The following is a 22,836-nucleotide window of genomic DNA, read 5'->3' as shown; positions in this document are numbered from 1 at the left end:
ACTATAATTATATACTGATATTTGTGTATATGTTTAATTGTTTTCCTTACTTTTTTTTCTTTTATATAAAGCTTTCATAAAGACTCTGAACTCCTTTTTTTTTATCTATTTCTTGGTGTTAGTGTACCTAGAAAGAAGTGTGTTTTGGATGTCAATTATTTTTCGAATTCCAAAAGTCACATTTTCTATTTTTTAAAGTCTCCAAAATGAAATAACCCCGATGTACATTTTATTTTAGAAGTAACAAAAATGTTATTTGTATGTTATATTTGTACAACTACAAAAAAAAATGTTGTTATATTTACCTTTTATTTAAAAGTATTTCTTAAATATAAATTGAATAAAAAGCCAGATGATTACATTCAATAAATATATTATATTTAGTAAATAGAAAAGTTGATATTGTATAACTCCTATTGTTTATTCTCAATAACTTAATGGTATAAATAGGAAAATAAGATAAAATGGAAAGAAAGGGAAAAGAACAGTGATGATGGTGCAGTCAGAAGCAGCCATTATCCCCAACAAACAATGCACAAAATCCGCACTTTGTCCTGCTTTTTGAAATCCTACCACAACGTTAACCTCTGTTCCTATTTCTTCTTATTTCTATATATTCCCACCGAAAGTACCCAAATCATCTTCCATCCCTCAACTCTTATTACACATTTATGTATAATCCAAGTCAAATTAAAAACCAACTTTGTTTCACACTTGTATTGTGTACTATATTTCTGTCGTTTTCCTCTCCTCGCATATTCATCCTTCACTTCACCAAATCACTTGTGTGTGTGTGCGTGTGTGGCATCTTGCTGGAAATCACAAACACGTGTAGGAGAGGATTTCGCTGTCGGCTTATCAAAAAAACATAAACATTTTCCTAATATTAGATATGTGTGTGTACTTTTGGTTTTCAATTATACTCCTTTTTCCCCCAAAACCAAACAACAATATCATAATAATAATAATAATAATAATGAAGGAACAGAAAGTGAACGTGGAGCTCTGAGTCAACAAACATGGCCGTTCTCAACACTCTGCTCTTCTTCCTCCTGCTTCCAACCCTAACCACCTGCACCTCCTCGCCTTCCCCCTTCCAACACCTCAACGTGGAGGAAGAAATGGCGGCGACCAAACTCAAGAACCCACCCAAAGAACCAGAGGATTTAGAAGAAAAACAGGGGAACTGGAAAGTTCAGCTTCTGCACAGAGACAAAATCAGCAAAGCCCCTCCCATGAATCACTCCACCCGCTTCAACCAACGAATGAAACGGGACGCCAAAAGGGTATCTTCTATCGTTAACAAGAACAGCGATGCTCGCACGGAAGCGGCGGAAGAAGCGTCCTTTGGATCCGACGTGGTTTCGGGAATGGAGGAAGGTAGCGGAGAGTATTTTGTGAGAATAGGAATCGGAAGCCCTGCAACGTATCAGTACATGGTGATAGACTCAGGCAGTGACATTGTGTGGGTCCAGTGCCAGCCTTGCGACCTCTGCTACAACCAGTCCGATCCCATTTTCAACCCTGCACTCTCCGCCTCCTTCGCCGGCGTTCCCTGCTCCTCCTCCGTCTGCGACCAGCTCGACGACGCCGGCTGCCACCAGGGAAGGTGTCGCTACGAGGTGGCGTACGGCGACGGCTCCTACACCCGCGGCACACTCGCGCTCGAAACAATCACGCTGGGCAGGACCCTCATCAGGAACACGGCCATTGGCTGCGGGACATGGAACCAGGGCATGTTCGTGGGGGCGGCTGGGCTTTTGGGCCTGGGAGCCGGGCCCATGTCTTTCGTGGGCCAGCTCGGCGGCCAAACCGGCGGCGCCTTCGCCTACTGTCTACTCTCTCGCGGCAGCGCCGCCTCCGGCTCGCTCCAATTCGGACGGCAGGCATTGCCCCTAGGAGCGGCGTGGGTCCCACTCATTCCCAACCCCTTCTTCCCCAGCTTCTACTACGTCGGGCTCTCGGGTCTCGGAGTTGGGGGCTCGCGGCTGAACATATCGGAGGATGTTTTCCGGGTAACTGATCTGGGCGACGGAGGGACCGTGATGGACACCGGCACCGCCGTCACCAGGCTTCCCACGCCGGCTTACCGTACCTTCCGCGACGCTTTTCTTGCGCAGACCACCAACCTGCCCCGGGCACCGGGACTGTCCATTTTCGACACGTGCTACGATTTGAACGGCTTTGTGACGGTTCGGGTTCCCACGGTGTCGTTTTACTTTTCCGGCGGGCAGATCCTGACCCTTCCGGCGAGGAACTTTTTGATTCCGGCGGATGACGTGGGGACTTTCTGTTTTGCCTTTGCGGCTTCTCCTTCTGGGCTTTCCATTATAGGGAATATTCAGCAAGAGGGGATCCAGATTTCGGTTGATGGTGCCAATGGTTTTGTCGGGTTTGGACCCAATGTCTGTTGATTTTGGGAAATAAAGATTCTACTGCACCCACCACCTCAGTTTTGTTACTCTTACCTTCATCTTCATAACTTCATTTTTCTATTATACCTCAAACTAAACTCTTCAATGTCACTGCCAATTTTTCCCACTTCTTTAATTTTGGTATAATGCTAACCAGTGCAATTCAGCAGAGCTGCATTGCCGGGGAATCTAATTTGCCTTCCCGCCGCCGTAATAATGTGGTCAAAAGAAGCATGGAAAAAGAATACGCATGAAAAAAGGTTGCTTTTTTGGTCGACCCAGATAAAAGTGCTCATAAAAAAACATGCTTTGATGTTGTTGGTAGAGGAGTAGCCTTGAGAGAGAGAGAAAAAGCTGGTGGGGGCATGCAGCAATTGAACACTTTGGTTCTGGTCTACCTTTGTTTTCACATAATAAGGTCATTTTCAATTTAAAATCGATGGGTTGATATTTTATTTTAAATTTGATTAATGACATCAGATTTCTACAAAACTGAAATTTTAAAGGACACCTTTGGGCAAAAGTGATTTTTTAGGATGTGAGACCAGGAAAATAAGCAGTAGAGTAGATTGAAGGAGAGTTTGGGGGTATTTGTATGTAACATGTACACATTCCTATATAATTTAAGAATGTATGCTGACTTTTTGGTTGGTTCATTTCTTATTTACTACTTTTTTAATGCTGATTCTGGACTTTGCTTTAAGTTTATTTTGAAATCTAAGCATGGATGTGCTTTTACTCTCATAAAGGTAGTGATTAGTTTTACTCTCCTAGAGAACATATCTTATTATCCTCTAATTTACAAATTATTAAGTATGCAGATGAAAGAGATCTCTAAAAAAATGTTAATCAAGTGAAGAGGGTAACAATGTTGCAATAAGAGGCGAAGAAGAAGGTAGGTAGAGAGCTAAGAAGTAATGTTAAAAGTTAATATTGAAGCCGAAAGAGAAGTTGTTGTTGCTGCAAATCCAGTGTGAGACCTCCAAAGCACCAGAAGTTTTCATCCTCTGACTCTAACACACTGCCAATCCCTGTCAGTAGTACACAAATAGACACGGTAGCTTCTATTTTGGCCCTCAGATTCAAGATACCAGACATCTTTTCTGGCACTTCCATATGAGGTGGTGAAATTAACATTTGATCCTTAATTCGTCTCTTCTCTTCTCCACTTTATCCATGCACCAGAAATCCCACCATATAAAATTCAGCAGCAAAAATGTAAACAGGGAAAATGATGGGACTGTTGAAGATGTAATGGTTCCAGAGGATTCCTATATCACTTTCTCATGCGTCTTGTCTTGTCCACACACTTTGGATTACAAACCCTTTCTCCTAACACTATTACAACAATTAAACACGAGAAGGAACACTACTTTTGATATATATAACATTGAGGTGTTAAGGACTAATTCTACAAATACTTTTCTTTCTTAAGATTCTTCTTCATTTCTCTCTCCCAAAGCCTGGAACCAATGTATAAACGATATTTCAAGAGTAACTCAACTACGCACACCTACACGTTCTGATATATTTTATTAAGATACACTTAGATCAGTAATCATATGATTATACGTTAATCAAGTATTAAGATTATCTTAAATGTACAATACAACCAAAGATCCATACAGATAAAAGATCATTAAAACATCATTAATTGATTATGTAATGATAAAAACAGTAACAAAGATAGAGCACACTGATAATCTGATCATTATTTGGTTAAAGATGAGAAGGAACACTACTTTACAAGACCCAAGTTGAGGATGCCCCATGAAGTGTTAGGCCAAGATTTGTCCTTAGCCTTCATCAGCAACACCCTACTCCACGCAACCCACCCTTCCCAAGAATTCCTCTTGTCCCAAGGGCACCCCCATTCCAGCAAAAGTCTCAGTCCTTTTTCTGCATGTTTCTCAGCCTCCTCAAACCTCCCCTCTGTCAAACAAACCTGACTCAGCACCACATATGGCTCTCCAACAAAAGGGTTTTTGCTTATTGACTGCACCATCAACTCTTCAATCTTCCCCATCTCCCTCTCACAAACACCTTCCCAGTACAAATCTCTTGCAACTATTTGATCCTCAGCCTCCAAAACCCTTGTGCACTCATCAAACACTGGAGGCAACACCAACTCAATATCTTCATTTCTCTCCACATCCACCACCACCCCACCAACCTTCCTTCTCTTCTCTTCAATCCAAATCTCTTCTTCCCTCACAATCAACCTGTACACTGCTCCCATCCTTGAAATTGAGTTCATCCACAGCCCCGGCTTCCCATCTCCCGGCCACACAACCGCCAAATTGTTGCCAGAAAACTCTAGCCGACCGTTCGCGTTATCAAACAGAACATCCTGAAACCCAAACAACTGGTCGCAGAAATCGGCCATGGTCATCATCACGAAAATACCCACTATCCTCCGAGAAACACGCACCCCTTCACCCGTTCGAATGTGCTTCACTTCAACCCCCTCCGCCGGAACAAGACCCTGCAGTTTCTTCCTCCATCCTTCCTCCCCGTCGAAGACGCCCTTCTCCTTGGCGTTCCTCAGAGATATATCTGCCTCGGCGAGGTGTTGCACGAGTTCTTGATCGGAGTAGTGGAAGAGGAGATCGTCGTGGATGAGGGTCTGCCTGGGAACGACACAGAACAGGTGGATGAGAGACTCTGCTTGGTGGCCGACGTGGTGGCGAACCACTTCACGGCCGGTTGAAGGGTCGAAGATGGCGAGGTTGACGTAGGAGTTGGAGTAGGCTGAGTGGAAGAGGCCGCAGAGGCAGACGGAGTGAGGGGCTTTCCAGAGGGCGAGAATGCGGTATATGTCGAGAAGATGGTGGAGGAAGCTGCCGTGTTTGTGCCAGCACTCTCCGGCACCGACGCTCTGCAGGACGGCGACGAGCGAAGGGAGGTTCTGGTGAATGGATTGGAGGTCCCCGCGGAGGAAGGGACGAGCACGTTCAAGGAGAGTTTGGGTTGAAGACGCCATGGTTATGGTTTGGTGAAGAACGAAGAGAAGGATTAAAGTTTTTATATTAAAAAAAGAAATTAAGAAAATGATTAGGACAGAGACGTGTCGTGTTGTGAGGAATCTTATCATCCCACACTCTCCTGCTCATCGTATTATCTACTAGTATTTGTCATATAAAACAAAAACAATTTTAAAAAATAATAATTTTTTTATCACATGTTGCATTTATTTTTTGAGTTTGATCATGCTGCCTTATATTCTTAACTTTCAATGGTTATTTTATCCCCTATCTTTGTTCTAATAAAATAATAAAAAACAAATATCTGGAAATAAATGAATATCTTAAGTGAAGTTGGAAATGAGTGTGTAAGCATACAACAAATATTATATCTAACATAAATGCAATTAGTAAGAGCATATATGAATCAAAAAGTTACACTGTCATTCACTGAATTGGAATTTAGTTAGATAGGTGTGTTATCTAGAGCTATTAGTTTTTTCGCTTTCCTTCTCTTTTTCTTGAGTAACTATGACTTCTGCAGGTTGGAGATCTTACATCGACTAGAGATTAGAGCATTTCATTGTATATAAGTGAGTGCAAACCTCAATCCTATGAACCGGTTTTATGGGATTGAGTTAGGCTTAAAGTCCACTTCGTAATATGGTATCAGAGCTTAACTCTTACTCCGATTCTTCTCAAAGCTTGATGAAGAAAAATTTCTTTTATGGAAACAACAGGTGTTGGCCACGCTTGATGGTCTTATGCTCTCCAACTTTCTACGTTGAGTGGAATACATTGACTTAATTCTACTCGACGGATAAATTGTATTGACTTTTTCTATTGCACCTAAACCTGTAAATCAAAAAACCATAATCCTTAAGTAACTTCTCTAGATGCATACATTTCTAAGTTTTAGAGTTGATAAAGACACTTTTTACATAAAAATATTCAATGTGATATAAATTAAGTGTCTCAATAAAATACATGAACAGGTAATTTTGACACTTATCACTCATTCACATACTTTGTTTGGCGGGTGAAGATGTTATTCCCCATCCGTTGATTCCTTGTTCATTGATTTTGAATACCAAGAAGAACTTCAACTCACCCATCATGTTTATTATAACTCATGCATAAACTTGGAAAATTTCTTACTACATGGGTTTGTTAGTATCTAAAATGACACCATCAATATAAATCTGAATAATAAGAAAAACCATTTTCAATATAAAAGTAGTGTCTTTCTCTTAAAAACCATTTTCAATAAGAAAAATTAATTTAGTTTTTCATACGAAGCTTCATGAGTTTGTTTAAAACCATACAAGACCTTGTTAAACTCAATGGGTTATTCTATATACAACTTCCTCATTTTCATGCACTATTGACATCCATTTGATACAAACCTCATATTATTATGAACAATAAATGAGAGTAAGATGTTGGTCTTGTGTTTAATATTTAGTTTAGGTTGTAATTTGTGTTTTTAATTAGTAAGTGTTTCCTTAACCTTAATTTGATGATATACAAAGCTAAAAAAACCTTTAAAAATATTACGAAATCCTTTATCATTCATATAAGTATAATTATTATATTAATGTAATCATTAATTTAATATTCACATTAATTATTAGTTTCATTAGCTTCGTGTTTAAAGAATATTAAGTGTCTTAAAGAATACTATACTTCATCAATTTTTATCTTCTATATTTTTTTTTAAGTGGTAGAATTTTTATTTCTTTTATCCTTGACGTTTCTTTTAAGGTAAAATATTTTGTCTTGTTGTTTTTTGATTTTTTCACATAAACTTTCATGTCCGATAATGAAGATTGTTTTTCAAAACCTTTCTAGATTGATAGATCCTATAATCTTCTTTTCAAGAAACATGTCAACAAAGTTAAAACATATTTCATTTTTTCTTTGTCAAAGTTGAATTCAGAAGTCTATTATAAAACGTAATTAACTTAACTTCAATATAATTCAAATAATTTCAAACCACTGGATCAAAATATATTTTAATTGTTATATTGTTTTAAAATTATTTATTAAATATTCAAAACTATTTTTTAGTTTAAAATTATTTCATACTCTACTAGCATATGCCAAAATCTGCTTAATGTTTTTAATTTAATATATTAATAAAACATTATTATTTATTATTATTATTTCTTAACAATTTTTTTTGTAATAGTATTGTTGACCACATACAATCAAACAATGACAAGTAGGACTGCTAATTTCATATAAACTTTGGTGATACTGTACTATTATAATTTTATATTTTTTGATATTATATACACACATTTATGTGTATTTATATGCATGTGTATATATAATTAGATGATATTCACACACATATATATATATATATATATGTCTAATTTCAATTTTTTTTTTGGTAAATAAAGGTTTTTTAAGAGTACAATGAAAATGTAATATGGTTATAATTTTATCAATATATATTTGTTTACCTCACATTATCTTCATATAAACATTTTCATCTACTTTTTCATAGAGTCGATAAAAATGATTAATTATCAATTTCTTAATAATTAAATTTTAAGTTCTTTCGTAAAAGTATTAATCTCCTAATTACTTTGTAAAAATTATTACTTTAAGAAAAAAAAAACTTATGATCGAAACCTAAACCCTAAGCATTTAACCTAAAAGATAATTCAATTTGTTATAAAAAATGAAATCATTTTCCAGCTACTTTCGAAATTTAAAGTTCATATCACAAAATAAAATAATTAAAAAAGAGAAATATATATTTTAGAAATAATATTTTTAACGAATCATATTTTTCAGACATGTTTTTTCTATAAAAATGTTTATGCCCAAAATTTGATAATCTAACCTTTTTTTAGTTTTAAAATATTTTATACTATATAGTTTTTATATGACTTTTATTAAGTTATTTAACATAATAAATATAGTGTCTCTTCCTTTCTTAAAATTAAAAACATTTATAAAAATTTAAATAAATTTTAATCACGATTAGTGGAGTCATAATCTTTGGAAATGGAAAAACCTTTCTTACACCAGATCAAGAATTTTACCCTAAATTTTTGCATGATTTTTTTTTTTTAATCCGGCTTTCCCATGTAATTTTATAATTTTATTTCAATATTAGGTTAGTAATTTTCTGAATATGTATAAAGATGAATTGATTTAATTTAAATAAGAATAAGAAGAAGAAGAGGTTGGTTATTGGCGAGAAGATTTCATTTGGTTTAGGAAATAGGAAAAAAAAAAATAAGATCCTAAAAAGTTGTTCATTGTTGACCGGTGAGAAGGGAAGTAGGAGCAGAGTTGTGTTTGGCAGCGGAAGGAGGTGAAATGGATTTGGACCAGTGGATCTCCAAGGTGAAAGATGGCCAGCACCTTCTTGAAGACGAGCTTCAACTTCTCTGCGAATATGTATCTTCACACACTCTCTCTCTCTCTCTCTCTCTCTCTCTCTTTCAAATTTTAGGGTTTCTCTTTTCAATTGCTCTCCAACTCTGTCAAATCTTCGAATCAACTGCATCTATAATCTGCTCTTTTGCTCCATTCGTAACCCAATTTCCGTAACCAATATGCATCGTAGAAGATCTTTAGGGCAGGCTCTGTCTGTTCCCCGATTTGTGCTCTGCTTGTGTTTTATGTGCACTGCTATTGCTATATTCTTTGTGTAACTCTGGTGCTAGGTCTACCGTTAGCTTCTGCTGTGCCCTGTTGCAGCTTTAGTTTTGAATTGAACTCACGAGTGAGTATTGGCATCTCAGGTTAAAGAGATCCTCATTGAGGAGTCAAATGTGCAGCCTGTCAATAGTCCAGTGACGGTTTGTGGTGATATTCACGGTCAGTTTCATGATCTGATGAAACTTTTCCAGACCGGGGGTCATGTGCCGGAGACAAATTACATTTTTATGGTATGTTTGTGTGTATGTATATAACTATGTATGTATGTATGTATATAACTATGTATGTACTAGTACTATTCTCTTTTGGAACTGGGTACCCATTTTTACAATATATCCTTTCTTAAGTGCTATATCTTCCCTAAATGTGTGGCAGGGAGACTTTGTTGATCGGGGTTACAATAGTCTTGAAGTATTCACCATCCTTTTACTTCTAAAAGCTAGGTATGTTGTTTCCATGTATGCTTGCATCTGCCTTAACTTGTTCACGTTACATGGCTTTCGGTTACACTATCTTTATGTTTAAGAAGATTTTGTTTGCTTCCTCATGGAGTCATGGTAGTAATTTAGTGAACATGTCTGGGCCTTAAATGTTGGAAATTAGAATTAGAAATATTGTGATTATATTAATTCGTTTCTTTTTTATTTATGCATCTTTTATTTTTGTTCAACTTCATAGATACCCAGCTAATATTACCCTTCTACGTGGAAACCATGAAAGTAGACAACTAACACAGGTATGTTTTTGTTCTATCACAAGCTTGTATTTGTACCTGGCGTAAATTATTCTAAGCAAGCAGTAGAAAACATATTATGGGAAAGAGTAGGTTTTTGCTTCATCGCGCTATGACATACTAATCTGAATCTTACCAGGGATTTTCTATATGATTATTTGATTAGTTCATTGATGTTATCATGTTACCAGAAACATAAATAACTCTCTAGACTTATTGGATTTTAATTTCAGTAAACAGCGGTACAAAATAGGAGCGCTTTTGAAGTTTTCTTCTCCATCTCATTTTGGCTTATGTCAATTCTAAGCATAGGCAGTGGTTGTTATGTGATTATGTACGACTTCATTTCATGTCATCGTTAGCAATTTTAAATGGATCCTCTTGAAATTTCTTAAGAAGAAATAGTTAGTCTAGAATAGTCTACCAACTAGAATTTTTCCAAAATTGCAATGAAAGTTAGGAGATGATTGTTTGGTTTGAATGCAAACAGAATCTATTTTTCCATGGTTTGGGATTGAATAAGTGAAGTGGAAATCTGATTTCTGCAATGCAAGATTTGAACTATGGTAGTTAACCTTGGTGGTTTTTGTTCACTGGTTACCTGATTTGGATCAGTGCATCACTATTGTTAACTTCACCCTTTTAGACCTAGCAAATAATTGCCTTTAATTCCCTTTTGGTCCTCTTACAATCCTCGAGTTCGCAAAATTGGTGTAGGGACTTAGGAGCTATCTCCCTAGGTTTTCCTTTTAACTTATTCTGTAGTGGAAAATGTTTATGAATTTCTGTTTATGGATCATAAAGATGAGGTGTGAATTGTGGAAGTTCTGAGATTCAAAATTAGAAATGTTGAATTCTGTCATGCCATTTTATGTTAATATTGTAATTTTATGTTTTACTAGGTCTATGGATTTTATGATGAATGCCAGAGGAAGTATGGGAATGCTAATGCTTGGCGATACTGTACAGATGTTTTTGACTATCTTACCCTTTCCGCAATTATAGATGGAACTGTAAATCACTTTTTACTCTCTCCACTAGTCCTTATATTTTCCAAATGCACATGTAGGCAGTGCTCCAGGTTTTTTTATTGCAAATTCTGTTTGAAAAAAAAAGTCTTTTATTTGCTTTGGTTGACTCAGGTGCTTTGTGTTCATGGTGGCCTTTCTCCAGACATTCGAACAATTGATCAGGTTCTCTCTCTACCCTTTGCTTTCAGTTGCTGGTCAAGCTCAATATTGTCGTAGTTTAAGGTTCATTTAAGTTTGTTACATTGTTTATGTGAGTATGCCTGTCCTACCTTTTCTGTGTTTGGATACATCATATTTAGGGATGACTATGTGTTATGATGTTCTTGTAAGTTACCTCTTAACTTGCTACACAGTGTGAAGTATTAATTTAGATTAGGTTTAAATAAATTTTGGTCCTTATAATTTTGTGAATGTGCAATTTTGGTGCCTATAAAAGTTTAATTGTACATTTGGTTCTTTAGTTTTATAAAATTAAGCTATTATAGTGCACTGCTAATATGTTTTTCAATTTCTAACAGAAAATGTTGACATGTCCGTCAATGGTAACAATATTAGTTACTTATTTATGTAAAATAATAAATAACAATATTTAATTATGAACTTTAGTATTTTTTATCACAAAAGATATGTTACATTTTTTTAGTAATTAGATGATATATTATGTTCTAGAATTGCTCAAGTTTGAAAATTTAGGGGACTAAAAAAGCTATTAAATTATTATAGGAATCAAAATTACACATTGGCAAAACTATGGGGATCAAAATGGATTTAAACTTTTAAGTTAGCTTGCTGATTCTCCCTTATTATGCCTCATGCTTCCAAGCTTCTTCTGAAAATAAAATATCACTATTTTAACAAATTAGTAATTCTTTATCGAGTTGGATACACTTGTGTTCCCTTTTCCTTACTTTTTACTAATCAATTAATAATGTGATCTGTTTTTGTTTGAATTAAAAATACTGTGTGGTGTTTCTTATTTCATTTGGTGGGTTTAATATTTAACAGAATGAAAAACAATTCTTGATGAATAGTTGTCTAAATTCTTGAAGTTGCTATTTCAGCATTATAAAAAACAGCCATTTCACAGGTTGTTGTGTTCATTTAGTATTATTTTCAAGGTTGTCAAACTCAACTCTCTATGAACTTGTGATCACCCAATAGAAGAAAACATTTTAAACCCCTATAACCCATTGTAGTATGCAATTAAATTTGAATGCCATGTACATGGTCAGTATTCAACATTAGCAATGAACAAATCAACTAGATTACCACTCAACACAACCAGCCAATCAATCATGAAGAACGGAGTACCATATACTAACTAACCAATCAACAAAGAGTACAGCACCAGCCAATTAACCAAACAGTGAAGACAAGAAACAAAAAGCCCATGGATATACAAGTCTACTGGCCTCTGCCCAATTCCACCCAGGTCTAAACACCACATTTCCATCTCCTACACTTCAACTCTGTTTTCCTTGGGTAGCTACTTTATTGGCCTGTTGACAAGTTGACTTGTGAGTTTGACAGCCATGTATTTGTTTAACTGAATTTATGTTGCCTTTTATAGGTGAATCCTTATGTGTGTGTGTGTACATAGATAGATAGATATAGATATAGAGAAACAGATTCTTTGAATATAACAATAAATATCCATTTGACAGATAAGGGTCATTGAAAGGAATTGTGAAATTCCTCATGAGGGGCCATTTTGTGATCTGATGTGGAGTGATCCTGAAGATATTGAAACATGGGCAGTCAGTCCCCGTGGAGCTGGTTGGCTTTTTGGATCCCGGGTCACTTCTGAGGTAATGCAATTCAATAGTGAATTGCTTATTGAATTGAAGTATTGAACATTATGTGTGAATTTTACAAGGGCATTATTTTCATGCAGTTCAATCACATAAACAATCTTGATCTTGTTTGTCGAGCGCACCAACTTGTTCAAGAAGGTCTCAAGTATATGTTCCAGGATAAAGGCCTTGTAACTGTACGTATCTGTTTCTTTTGAAAATTTAAGATTTTTCATTCTTTTAATTAACTATTGGGATGGGCAGTGCCAATACCTTGAGCAAGGATTTGTCTCACATTGAAGGATAAGAGAAACTTGGATGAAAAATATAGCAATAGTGAAGCCCTAAGAAATAGTAGTTAGAAACTATCAAATACTTCTTTAAATGGTTCTCCTGAATTCTTCGGTTTCTAATATGACAAGTACATCTAGGCAACCGTACCTTGTGGGATCAAGTTTATTTGTTGTTGTATTTGTGATAAGTATCCAAACATTGGTGGAACAACCCTCGAAAGCTAGCTATTAAGGAGGCAACCAAGTACTTAAATATTCTATTGAGCATCTCTTACTACTCAATTTGGCTTTCACTCTACAACACTTCACTCAATGACATTTAGTGTCAACACTGACAACCTGACTTTGATACCAATTTATAAGTATCCAAACTCTTGTGGAACCCATCTTCAAAAGCTAGCTACTAAGAGAAGAGAACCGAACATGTAAATGTTCCACCAAGCATCCCATAATACCCAAGTTCCTATCAATTTAACTTTTGAATAAAAATATAAACTACAGTTTTATTTGAGACTTACGAGATCAATAGAGTAATTCATTTTAATTTTGCAGGTATGGTCTGCACCTAATTACTGTTACCGTTGTGGAAATGTAGCTTCTATTCTTAGTTTCAATGAAAATATGGTGAGTCAATCGAAACTTGTTTTATTAAATGTTTTCCGGATTATCTTAGTTACTGCATCATTCTGCCTTATGATGTGTGTGGGGCTTTTGTTTTATAGCTTATCTTGTATCAAGGAAGAACTTTTAAACCACCTCCTCTTTCTTTGATAAATCAAATAGTAGAATTCATTCTTGTATGACCTTCATATTAAAGAACTTAATACTTGAAAGATGGAGGATGATTCGAGTCTTCTTACTAGTGGGGAACTTTTTTTCTCTGAATATATGAATGGTGCTATTCAGCACAGAGAATGGTTTATTGAGTGATAAACTGGTGAGTCCAATACAGTTTGAATACTGATGGCTGTATGATGTAGTCTGTCACAGATGGTGTGCCAAAAGATAAAATGTTAAATGATTGTTATTGGTATTTATCAAGTATTGATAGAATCAGAGAACCGCACTCTGGATCCATGGTAGTGGTTTTTATACTATCTTGTAATTGGATAGTGATATGTAGGCCATTAAGTAAGAAAAGGCGATAGGGGTTCTCTCCTTTAAGCTGCTGCTTGCTGAGTCTGAAATCTGAATACATGAGGTTGCAAGCAACTGAAGGTGTTTCTCTTTTAGTAGTATTAGTGCTTGTCCTGGTTATGGATTCGAGTTTATTGTCCCTTTTTCTATAAAAAAATTTACTCGCATAACCTTAGAGTTATTGTGCTTTTGCCTGGATTTTCTTACATGGAGTAAATAGGCAAGTGGTGAGTGGGTTTATACTTAAAACAAACTAAAATCCTATAAAATATTTATTTATGAACATGATTAAAATATTAATGAATATAAAATCCTGTAAAGTATTTATACAAGAAAGTTATTAAATATGAAGTTGCATATATTTTGTTGTGCATGGTGTTCAAGTTTTGGTTTAGATGAATGCTTGAAATATAAATTCACAAACACTAACTAACCTTAAATTGAGACATTGTGTTACAATACCATCAAATAAAACAATGACGAATTTATTGATGGGTAAAATATGACTTGTATAGAAATAAGAGAAGATTGGATGAAATGAGAAATGAAATAGCTTAGTGAGTGGAATAACACTCAGCTTCATAATACAAAGACAACTAAAACATTTGTTGTGGTTTCTCTTCTAGTAAACGTATACAGAACTAAAACCATTCCATATCAACTACACAGCCACTCGAGCTGAAGTAACTGTTACATATAGATAACTTAACACAAGGAACATCAAACTTAAACCAAGAATTTTTTTAAATTAGTGAGCTTTACAAATCACAAGTCGTGTCAGGCTTTAACAATGACCTGCGAACATTTGTCAGGCTTTGTCTGCACACCATAGAAATGGGATGAATACAATGCTTGAGGCAAGCGAGGCAGAAGATAGTAAACAAACATTAACTAGAATTATTCTGACAAAACGTTTGAAAATTGGGGGCAGCAAACTGAGTTCCCTTTTTCTGAAAGAAAAGGTCAAGTTACCACTCTTACGTTTGAAATTTCAAAGATCTAGTGAAAAGGGGAAGTTATGTATAGGCAACTTACAATATAGTTCTTTTGAGAATTAGTAATTGTGATACTGATACAAAATACTAACACTTCAATTTATTTATACTCACTGGATTACTTTACATTTGCAATATGGATCCATAGCTTTGAGTTATATCAATTAATTTCTGTATGAATAAAGATTCATATAATGAGATGAGAATCGACCCTCTCATGTTAACTTTTCAACTGACCTTGTCATATGTTAACCTTTTGCCGATCTGTCCATAAATATGCACAAATATTGATATGCCCCACCTATTTAGGGGCCATGAAGAGATAGACACAATTTTCACCTGACCCTGCTTCTTTCTGTATTCTTTATACTGTTTTAGTGACTATGGTTGTGGAAAAAGTTTTCTCATAGTGTTTCCACCAGGGTGACAAAATATACTTTCTTCGGGACCCCAAATAAGAAAAGGAATGTAGTTTTGAACTATTATTTGTGTTTTCGTGGTGTTTGTGGTAATTGTACTTGCCATTGAGGTGATAGTAACGCTGGATTTGTCTAGATAGGATAATAGAGTCAACATCACATCTCCTTCATCCCTGCTATTTATTTGTTATTAAGCTTGTAATTATATAGAATTCCCGTCAGGCATAATGAAAATTACTATTATGCGGCATGCCTGATATTTGAGTGTTGAAACATTTGTTAGGATGCTTGGATTTCGTGGCTGTGATGTTGCTCACAGCATTTTGTTTATAGACTTACATTTTTTTTTTCTTGAAACAGGAGAGAGAAGTTAAATTTTTCACTGAAACAGAGGAGAATAACCAGATGAGAGGCCCCAGGACAGGCGTTCCATATTTCTTATAACTTGAAGATGTTTTCTTGAATTTATTGTAAAATTATATAGTAAATGCCTTACTATTATGATTGGACGTTGGTAGTTTTGTATCGTGGAGATTCAAATGCATTACTTTTCTAAAGATGGATCTTTATTTTTGGCATAAGATTTCGCAATCGGAAATGCCACTATATCACCATCTATGATCTGTGTTCTCAAGGAAAACAAGGTAAAAAATGAACTGCTGTTTCATTGGTGTTTTCACTTATCCCCATGACTGATCACCATTGGTTGAAGGTAGATATATCCCCTTTTTCAGAAGGAGAAAATTCAGATTTTCATTTAGATGTGTTGAGAAAGAATGAAAAGCTTGGTATATGGTTATAAATAAGATTATTTTAAAATTTAAAACTTCATTTTTTCTTTAAATTTTTAATTTTAAAAGTTAAAATTTTTAAATAATAATAATTGCTACACAGTATTCCATTAGTAATTTATTGATTTTAAATCTATAATTTTTTTTTATTAGGATCAGATTTATTTCGCATCCGCATATTGGAAGTTTGTTAAAATGTTAATTTTTTTTTATTAATAACTTGAGTTCCCCCATATTATTTATCATTATACATTTTTATATTACTTTTAGAAATAATGATATTTTCGCCTACATATCTATAGTATGTTATTATATATAATAGTCAGCTTTTATATCTATATAATATAAAGCAGAAAAATTGTTTGCCGTAAAATCACATTAATAAGGATATTATGTGAATTTCTTTTATGACTTTAAATAATATTTAATTATTTTTATAGGTAGGAAATGTCTATTCTAGTACACTCTTAAGACCTGGTATTCTTGATCATAATGAAATCTCGGTTCTTGTTGGATCTTGGCTAGAACGTGAAAAAATGGTATATTTTTAAGTTATTTTAATGTTAAAATCATTATTTGATATTTAGTAATTGAATTTAGTCAAATCTTGATTCATGTATTTATAAAGTTATGTGAACTTTCATGTTAGTTGATGTAGACTAACAGGAATAATCGACGAGATAATCATTAAGTTAGTTAAACATTTCATTCACTTGATAATCTGATTCCTTAAACGGTTGAATTAGATATTCAATTATTTTTTTTTAGATAAATCTGTACCATCAATTTCAAAATGAGATTGATAATGTATAATACACTAATAGTAATTTATTGATTGATACGAAATCACATTTTTGTAGTATTTTATTATAATTATTAATACGATTTTGTTTTATATATTAAGAAATGGAAAAAAACTACTTTTAGACCTTATATTTTCTCTTACATCATTTAACAACTACATATAATAATAAAATATTAAATTAAAAATATAAATTAAATTATTAAATTAAAAGTTAATAAAAATAGTTGTAAGATGAGAGTGTAGATTTTGAATATCGTAAAAGTATCATGTGCCTACAGAAAATTGTCTACTACAAAATCACATGAACAAGGAGAATTAATAATTGATTTTTTATTTCAACATCTCCACTTAGAAAATTTGATTCAATTTAAACAATATAAATTTTATAATACTTTATTAATAATCTATTTTAGTTCAAATCTTTTGCAAGATTCATTTTGGTTGGACATAACCAGATGAGTTTGCAGTTTGAGAAGTAGAAAGGGCAAAGTGCTTTTCCCTCACTACCTCAGATTTTCACTACAAAACATGATCCAAAGGTTAATCTCTTGATTTTGATTTTAAATATTGGTGTTGATTGCTCATTGCAGTGTACAATATTATAATAAGTTTATGAGACCATTACATGTGAATTGCTTTCAAATAAATAATTCATGGGAATGAATAAACAATGGTATATTTATCTTTGTATTCTCCACTCCAATAAGAGATAACAACATCAATTCCAATTCCGATTCTGATTCTGATCTGCTTCTCAAACAAGTAAAGTCATTAGTTCTGCAAGATATGGCAGCCGATACCGAACCAAAGAAGATCATAATCGATACCGACCCTGGCATTGGTAACGTAATTTTTTAACTTTGCTATTTCTTTTGCTAATCCAAATCAATTTGAAGTTGTAAGTTTCAGCTTCTCTACTTCTGATCTCAGAACAAACTTTTACTGTTTTCTTTTATCAATTCCTTGTTTCTCTGAGAATTGCCACTGGTTTCTGTAGATGATGCCATGGCAATATTTGTTGCTCTACAATCACCAGAGATTGAAGTTATTGGACTCACAACCATCTATGGAAATGTTTACACCACTCTGGCAACCAGAAATGCCTTGCATTTGGTAAGAATTTTGGGACTGTTTTCCAAAAGGGTTTGTTTTCTATGGTGAATGAAGTTGACCCTTTACTTATTAATGGTAAAAGCCTCCTTCTTTACTTGCATATGCAGTTGGAGGTTGCTGGAAGAACAGATATTCCAGTGGCAGAAGGAACACATCTGACATTAACTGTATGTGGATCATACTTCGATCTTTATCGCCTTTACTTTTTCGTTTTTGTTTTGGGAATTGCTGTGAATGTTATATGAACATTTAGAACTAATAAGTATATTTGACCTTTGATTGAATCATATAATTTGGGTACTTTATACTATTTGTATTATATTGTCAGCACACTTGAAGTTTTCAGTGAAGAACAAATGCGTATTAGTAATTGTTTACAGTCAACAAGCTGTTCTTTTTTCTCATTTCAACCTGAATGAACGCCAAACTTTTATCAATTTTCATACTGCAGATAAATAGACTATTTTGGCTGTCTTTTGAAATCTGTTTTTTTTTTTCTCTCTTTTAGAATGCATTGTATTTGAGCACCTCACTGAAAAAGTTGAATCGAGTTAGCAGTAGGAAATTTAAAGTTCTGCTTCTGCAGTATTTTGTTGCATTTGATTCTGCTAATTATTGTCATCCTTGTCTCTTTGTGCAGAAAGGAACAAAACTTCGTATAGCAGATTTTGTCCACGGTGCAGATGGACTTGGCAACCAAAATTTTCCTCCCCCAAAGGGGAAGCCCATTGAAGAATCAGCTGCTTCTTTTTTGGTTCGTCAAGCAAAACTTAATCCTGGGAAAGTCACTGTGGTGGCACTGGGCCCGCTCACAAATATTGCTTTGGTATGATATGTCTACAATTTCTCAGTAAGGCATTTTCATGTTACTCTTCATTCTGTGTTCCATTTCATGACAATATTATATTTTTGCAGGCTATAGAGCTTGATCCAGAGTTTGTGAAGAACATTGGGCAGATTGTTATTCTTGGGGGGGCTTTCGCAGTAAATGGCAATGTGAATCCAGCTGCTGAAGCAAATGTCAGTATTTCCATCCTGTATTCAAATTCTTAATAACTTCCATAAAAATATTATACCATTCACAACTCAATCTGCCTAACTCATTGGTTGGATTTGATTCTAGATATTTGGTGATCCAGATGCTGCAGACGTTGTATTTACCAGTGGGGCAGATATACTTGCAGTGGGGATAAATGTTACCCATCAAGTTATACTGACAAGTACCCCTTTCACTAATTTCCTTGCACTCCTGTTTGCTATACTTATGTAGTCATATTATCCAACTTTTCCGTTTTTAAATCTTGTTTAGTTTACTATTTCTTCAACTTATAGTAATTTTATTTGATCTTTCTTCACGCACAGTTGATCTAGCAACATTTTGTAGGAATATTTTTAGTTTATTATAAGTTTCCTTATATAAAGTTCAGCTGAGCCTAACCCATAGAAATGTTGCTGGAAAAGTAGTGAAATAGATTACTGTGTGTAGTACATTTACTGTCTATGTAACCCCAATTATTTTTTTGGAAGATAAGGGTTTTTTTTTCTATTGAAGCATGTTGTGTTTACCCCGGCATGGGAGGGAGTCCTACATTTGAAGTATGAGATTCTAGTATGGGGTTTAAAAGGCCTTGTGCTCTTTAACTATGATAGCTAGGTTTCATGGTGTGGTTCTCCTAAGGTTCTTATGACAATCCAAAAACTGTGACCAATTTCAAGAACCACTTTTTCTCCTTTGATAGTCATCAATGGCCAACTCTTACAAAGGTTTAAACTGTTTGATGAAGGTTCATGAATGATATTCATCTATAATATTTGGAAACCTTGGTTTTATGAAACCTACTCTGAAATTTGCTGTTGTGTGTTTTACACTTTTTTAGTATTGATTAGATGTTAACATAGGTTAAACAACATCAGCATGGTTCTGTTTTAATTATGTGTATGTCATTTAACTTTCACTGGCAGCAGACTCACCACTGTTCTGGTTTACTCATCTAAAAAACAAAAATGACTAGGTTCTGATCGAGAAATTTTGGCAAGTTCGAATGGAAAATTTGCTCAATACCTGCACAAAATCTTAGATGTATATTTCTCTTACCATCAGGAGTCATACAATACCAAAGGTTTGTCTTAGTGCATTGCAGAATTGGTAGAGATCTAATAATCTAAGTTACTAATTACTCTTACTTTGTATTCAGGGGTTTACCTTCATGATCCAACTGTGGTTCTTGCTGCTGTTGATCCTTCACTTGTAACTTGTATAGAGGGTATTGTCAGAGTGCAAACGAGTGGCATTACAAGGGGACTGACATTACTCTACAACAAACAAAAAAGGTAGAAATCACTGGCAAATGGAGCAAGTTCCTATAGAATTAAGTCTAATTTTCACATGTTTTGTTTCGTTATTTCTTTATATGGGTTTCTTAGTGTGCTACAAATGATTGATACGGGCTAAGATGCTGACCTAGTTAAGATCTTAGACTTGCATAGTGGTGCTTTTGCACACCTTTTTATTAAGGAAAAAAGTATAATTTAAGTTATCCACACCATTAGAAGCTGGAGATGACAGAATAAAGTCAAATTATAATATATATTGTGTTTTGCAATCCTCACTTTACAAACCAATTTTGTGAAGTTGAGTTAGACTTACCTATTTACTAAGATGATATCAAAGCCATAAGAGTCTATCGTAGTCATGTTCTTTGGGCTATTATGTCACTGTTATTGGTTTCCTATTAGGCCACCCATAAATATCTAATATCACGCTTGAGATGTTCATTCTTCAGTATGTGTGGAGGTGTGTTGGAGATCCAAAATCGACTAAAAATAAGATCAAATTATAATATATAAGTGGAAGATGTAATTATAAATTGGTTTTATAGAATTGAGTTAGACATAAACACATTTCTAAGAGTTCTAACACTTAAATCATGCAAAATAGTTTGTTAAGGTAGTATTAGATTTCTTTAACATCAAAATAGTGCAGAAATGAATTTTTCTATTATATGTTCTCTTCTCATCTTTCATCAGGATTCTTGAGCTCTTAGCATTTCCTTTTGAGCTTGTATTCTTAGTTTCGAGTAGAACTCTTCAGTCTTCTCATGTTGTAAGCCTTTGTTCTAATATTTCTTATCTTTTATTGATCAATTTACTCTTGATCCTTCTCCTTTCAAGCTAAGGATCTGCACTTCAAAGCTTAACATAAACTCACAAGACCAAGCCAAAAAAACATCATCTCTGTGACATCAAAACAATGCATCTTCAATAGTTTGTTAATCTTCATAACAGCATTCAAAACCATTAATCCCGAGGGTTTTGGACCTTAGAGTATTAAGATTTGAATTTTTGTTTCTAATTTGTTAGATTTATGCACTTTTTATACTATCCTTTTGATGTACAAAAACTTTTAGAGTATATTACACGTCTCACTTATCCCTCCATTTTAGAGATCTACAGAAAGCCCCTTAATTATTTTCAATGCATTATACTAATACTCCTCATACATTACACTAATCTCCCTTAACTGTTTGAAAATTTTTACAATGTGTACTCCTATAAGAATATTTATTGTAAACATTAAAAAACATGAGCATTATCTAAGACTAGACCAGTACAACTTGTTGGTCCCAAATGGTGTAAATCTCGTCCAAAGTATCATCAGTCAAGATTTATTTTCCCATATAATCTATTTTTCTTTGATTTGTTTCATGTAGGACATAGCTTTGTTGAGGATTGCTTGAAAATTATATTTATTAAAAAGGTTTATAAGATTAAGTAGTTATCTATAATGACCCTTATACTTGCCATATCAATATGCATGTTTATACTATTAATAGATCATCTGTACTATTAACTCACCTTTCAATTAATAGACATCTCCTTTTTAGTGAAAGGGAAGAAAGAAATTCACCTTTTCTCTTCTCTCTTCCTTTTCCTTTATCTGCTAATTCTTTTGATGAACCCTTTACTTGATCATCCAAAGATTAAGCTGTCACCATATCAGTACTTTGTGTCACCAATTCAGTCTCCACTAGGATGAATTTTAGGGAATAATTTAGTGACAAACATAAGAAACCTTTGGTTTGGAGGACCAAGTAGTGGGTCTTTTTCATTAAAGGCTTCCAACAATGAAAAGACCAATGAAATGGAGTTAGACATAATCCTCTTTTGTGAATTTCATTTTGTTCTTCACCATGTATGTGCTACAAACTCATAGTCAACTTTTGCATTTGTGTTCCATTGGTTTTCAGGTTTGGTGAAATCCATGTATGGTCCAATAAGCCAACCGTAAAGGTAGCTGTTACAGTTGATGCTCCTAGAGTTATGAAACTGGTCATGGATCGCCTTTTGGACTCTTGAAGTAGCCATCAAGCATTCAAATACCAGTGCCAACTCCTCTCTATCTATCAAATAATGCTTCTTATATTTGTGTTTTAAAGCTCTTTAGCTCTACTTTGCATTTCATTTCAATTTCAGTGTGAAAAAAGTTCTATTGCTTCATTGTGAGATGCTATTTAAGGGTCTTGATTACAAGAATGAAATAAACTTATATTATTTTAAGAAAGCTACTTTGAAAACCTAAGGTTATGTGCCCTAATTCTCTCAATCCATTGATGCCACATTTTGACATTATCTTTCTAAAATAATTCCTCTTAACATGTTTAGTTT

At 34.3% G+C, this 22,836-nt stretch overlaps 4 protein-coding genes across 6 annotated transcripts; 3 read left to right on the top strand and 1 right to left on the bottom strand.

Annotated features, from left to right (window-relative positions):
* The first annotated feature begins 524 nt into the window (after nucleotides 1–524).
* Nucleotides 525–3,097, top strand: LOC137806056 (protein ASPARTIC PROTEASE IN GUARD CELL 2). The gene has a single exon (XM_068605979.2). The coding sequence runs from the start codon at nucleotides 1,020–1,022 to the stop codon at nucleotides 2,412–2,414; it is 1,395 nt and encodes a 464-aa protein (XP_068462080.1). The 5' UTR covers nucleotides 525–1,019; the 3' UTR covers nucleotides 2,415–3,097.
* An 883-nt stretch (nucleotides 3,098–3,980) lies between these two features.
* Nucleotides 3,981–5,510, bottom strand: LOC137806057 (E3 ubiquitin-protein ligase). Its single transcript, XM_068605980.2, has one exon. It carries the CDS (start codon nucleotides 5,506–5,508, stop codon nucleotides 4,153–4,155), a length of 1,356 nt encoding a protein of 451 aa, XP_068462081.2. The 5' UTR covers nucleotides 5,509–5,510; the 3' UTR covers nucleotides 3,981–4,152.
* A 3,046-nt stretch (nucleotides 5,511–8,556) lies between these two features.
* LOC137806061 (phytochrome-associated serine/threonine-protein phosphatase) lies at nucleotides 8,557–16,145 on the top strand. The gene is made up of 10 exons (XM_068605985.1): nucleotides 8,557–8,797; nucleotides 9,145–9,291; nucleotides 9,437–9,504; nucleotides 9,740–9,797; nucleotides 10,697–10,807; nucleotides 10,937–10,987; nucleotides 12,490–12,633; nucleotides 12,720–12,815; nucleotides 13,464–13,535; nucleotides 15,823–16,145. The coding sequence occupies exons 1-10, from the start codon at nucleotides 8,717–8,719 to the stop codon at nucleotides 15,904–15,906; spliced, it is 912 nt and encodes a 303-aa protein (XP_068462086.1). The 5' UTR covers nucleotides 8,557–8,716; the 3' UTR covers nucleotides 15,907–16,145.
* A 1,349-nt stretch (nucleotides 16,146–17,494) lies between these two features.
* Nucleotides 17,495–22,750, top strand: URH2 (uridine-ribohydrolase 2). 3 transcript variants are annotated; one of them, XM_068605984.2, is made up of 10 exons: nucleotides 17,495–17,597; nucleotides 17,827–17,899; nucleotides 18,056–18,171; nucleotides 18,279–18,338; nucleotides 18,812–18,997; nucleotides 19,087–19,191; nucleotides 19,295–19,391; nucleotides 20,184–20,291; nucleotides 20,367–20,502; nucleotides 22,419–22,750. In XM_068605984.2, the coding sequence occupies exons 2-10, from the start codon at nucleotides 17,845–17,847 to the stop codon at nucleotides 22,525–22,527; spliced, it is 972 nt and encodes a 323-aa protein (XP_068462085.2). In that variant the 5' UTR covers nucleotides 17,495–17,597; nucleotides 17,827–17,844; the 3' UTR covers nucleotides 22,528–22,750. The 3 variants fall into 3 exon arrangements, 2 of the variants coding, with proteins under 2 accessions (XP_068462085.2, XP_068462084.2); XM_068605983.2 differs by lacking the exon at nucleotides 17,495–17,597 and having other exon boundaries at nucleotides 17,609–17,899; XR_016519647.1 differs by lacking the exons at nucleotides 17,495–17,597; nucleotides 19,295–19,391 and having other exon boundaries at nucleotides 17,609–17,899.
* The last annotated feature ends 86 nt before the right edge of the window (nucleotides 22,751–22,836 follow it).

Source organism: Phaseolus vulgaris, chromosome 3 (assembly GCF_051622355.1).
Source record: "Phaseolus vulgaris cultivar YP4 chromosome 3, ASM5162235v1, whole genome shotgun sequence".
NCBI classification, from domain to species: Eukaryota; Viridiplantae; Streptophyta; class Magnoliopsida; order Fabales; family Fabaceae; genus Phaseolus; species Phaseolus vulgaris.
The sequence above is the reverse complement of the archived record's forward strand: the minus strand, read 5'-3'. Positions and strand labels throughout refer to the sequence as shown.

Excerpts from the sequence above, each read along its gene's own strand:
- URH2 (XM_068605984.2), top strand. The coding sequence starts at position 17,845 with ATGGCAGCCGATACCGAACCAAAGAAGATCATAATCGATACCGACCCT. Across the intron at positions 19,192-19,294 it reads ATCCAGCTGCTGAAGCAAAT|ATATTTGGTGATCCAGATGC; the intron begins GTCAGTATTTCC and ends ATTTGATTCTAG. Across the intron at positions 20,292-20,366 it reads GGAGTCATACAATACCAAAG|GGGTTTACCTTCATGATCCA; the intron begins GTTTGTCTTAGT and ends CTTTGTATTCAG.
- LOC137806057 (XM_068605980.2), bottom strand. The coding sequence starts at position 5,508 with ATGATAAGATTCCTCACAACACGACACGTCTCTGTCCTAATCATTTTC.
- LOC137806056 (XM_068605979.2), top strand. The coding sequence starts at position 1,020 with ATGGCCGTTCTCAACACTCTGCTCTTCTTCCTCCTGCTTCCAACCCTA.
- LOC137806061 (XM_068605985.1), top strand. The coding sequence starts at position 8,717 with ATGGATTTGGACCAGTGGATCTCCAAGGTGAAAGATGGCCAGCACCTT. Across the intron at positions 8,798-9,144 it reads TTCAACTTCTCTGCGAATAT|GTTAAAGAGATCCTCATTGA; the intron begins GTATCTTCACAC and ends TTGGCATCTCAG. Across the intron at positions 10,988-12,489 it reads ACATTCGAACAATTGATCAG|ATAAGGGTCATTGAAAGGAA; the intron begins GTTCTCTCTCTA and ends TCCATTTGACAG.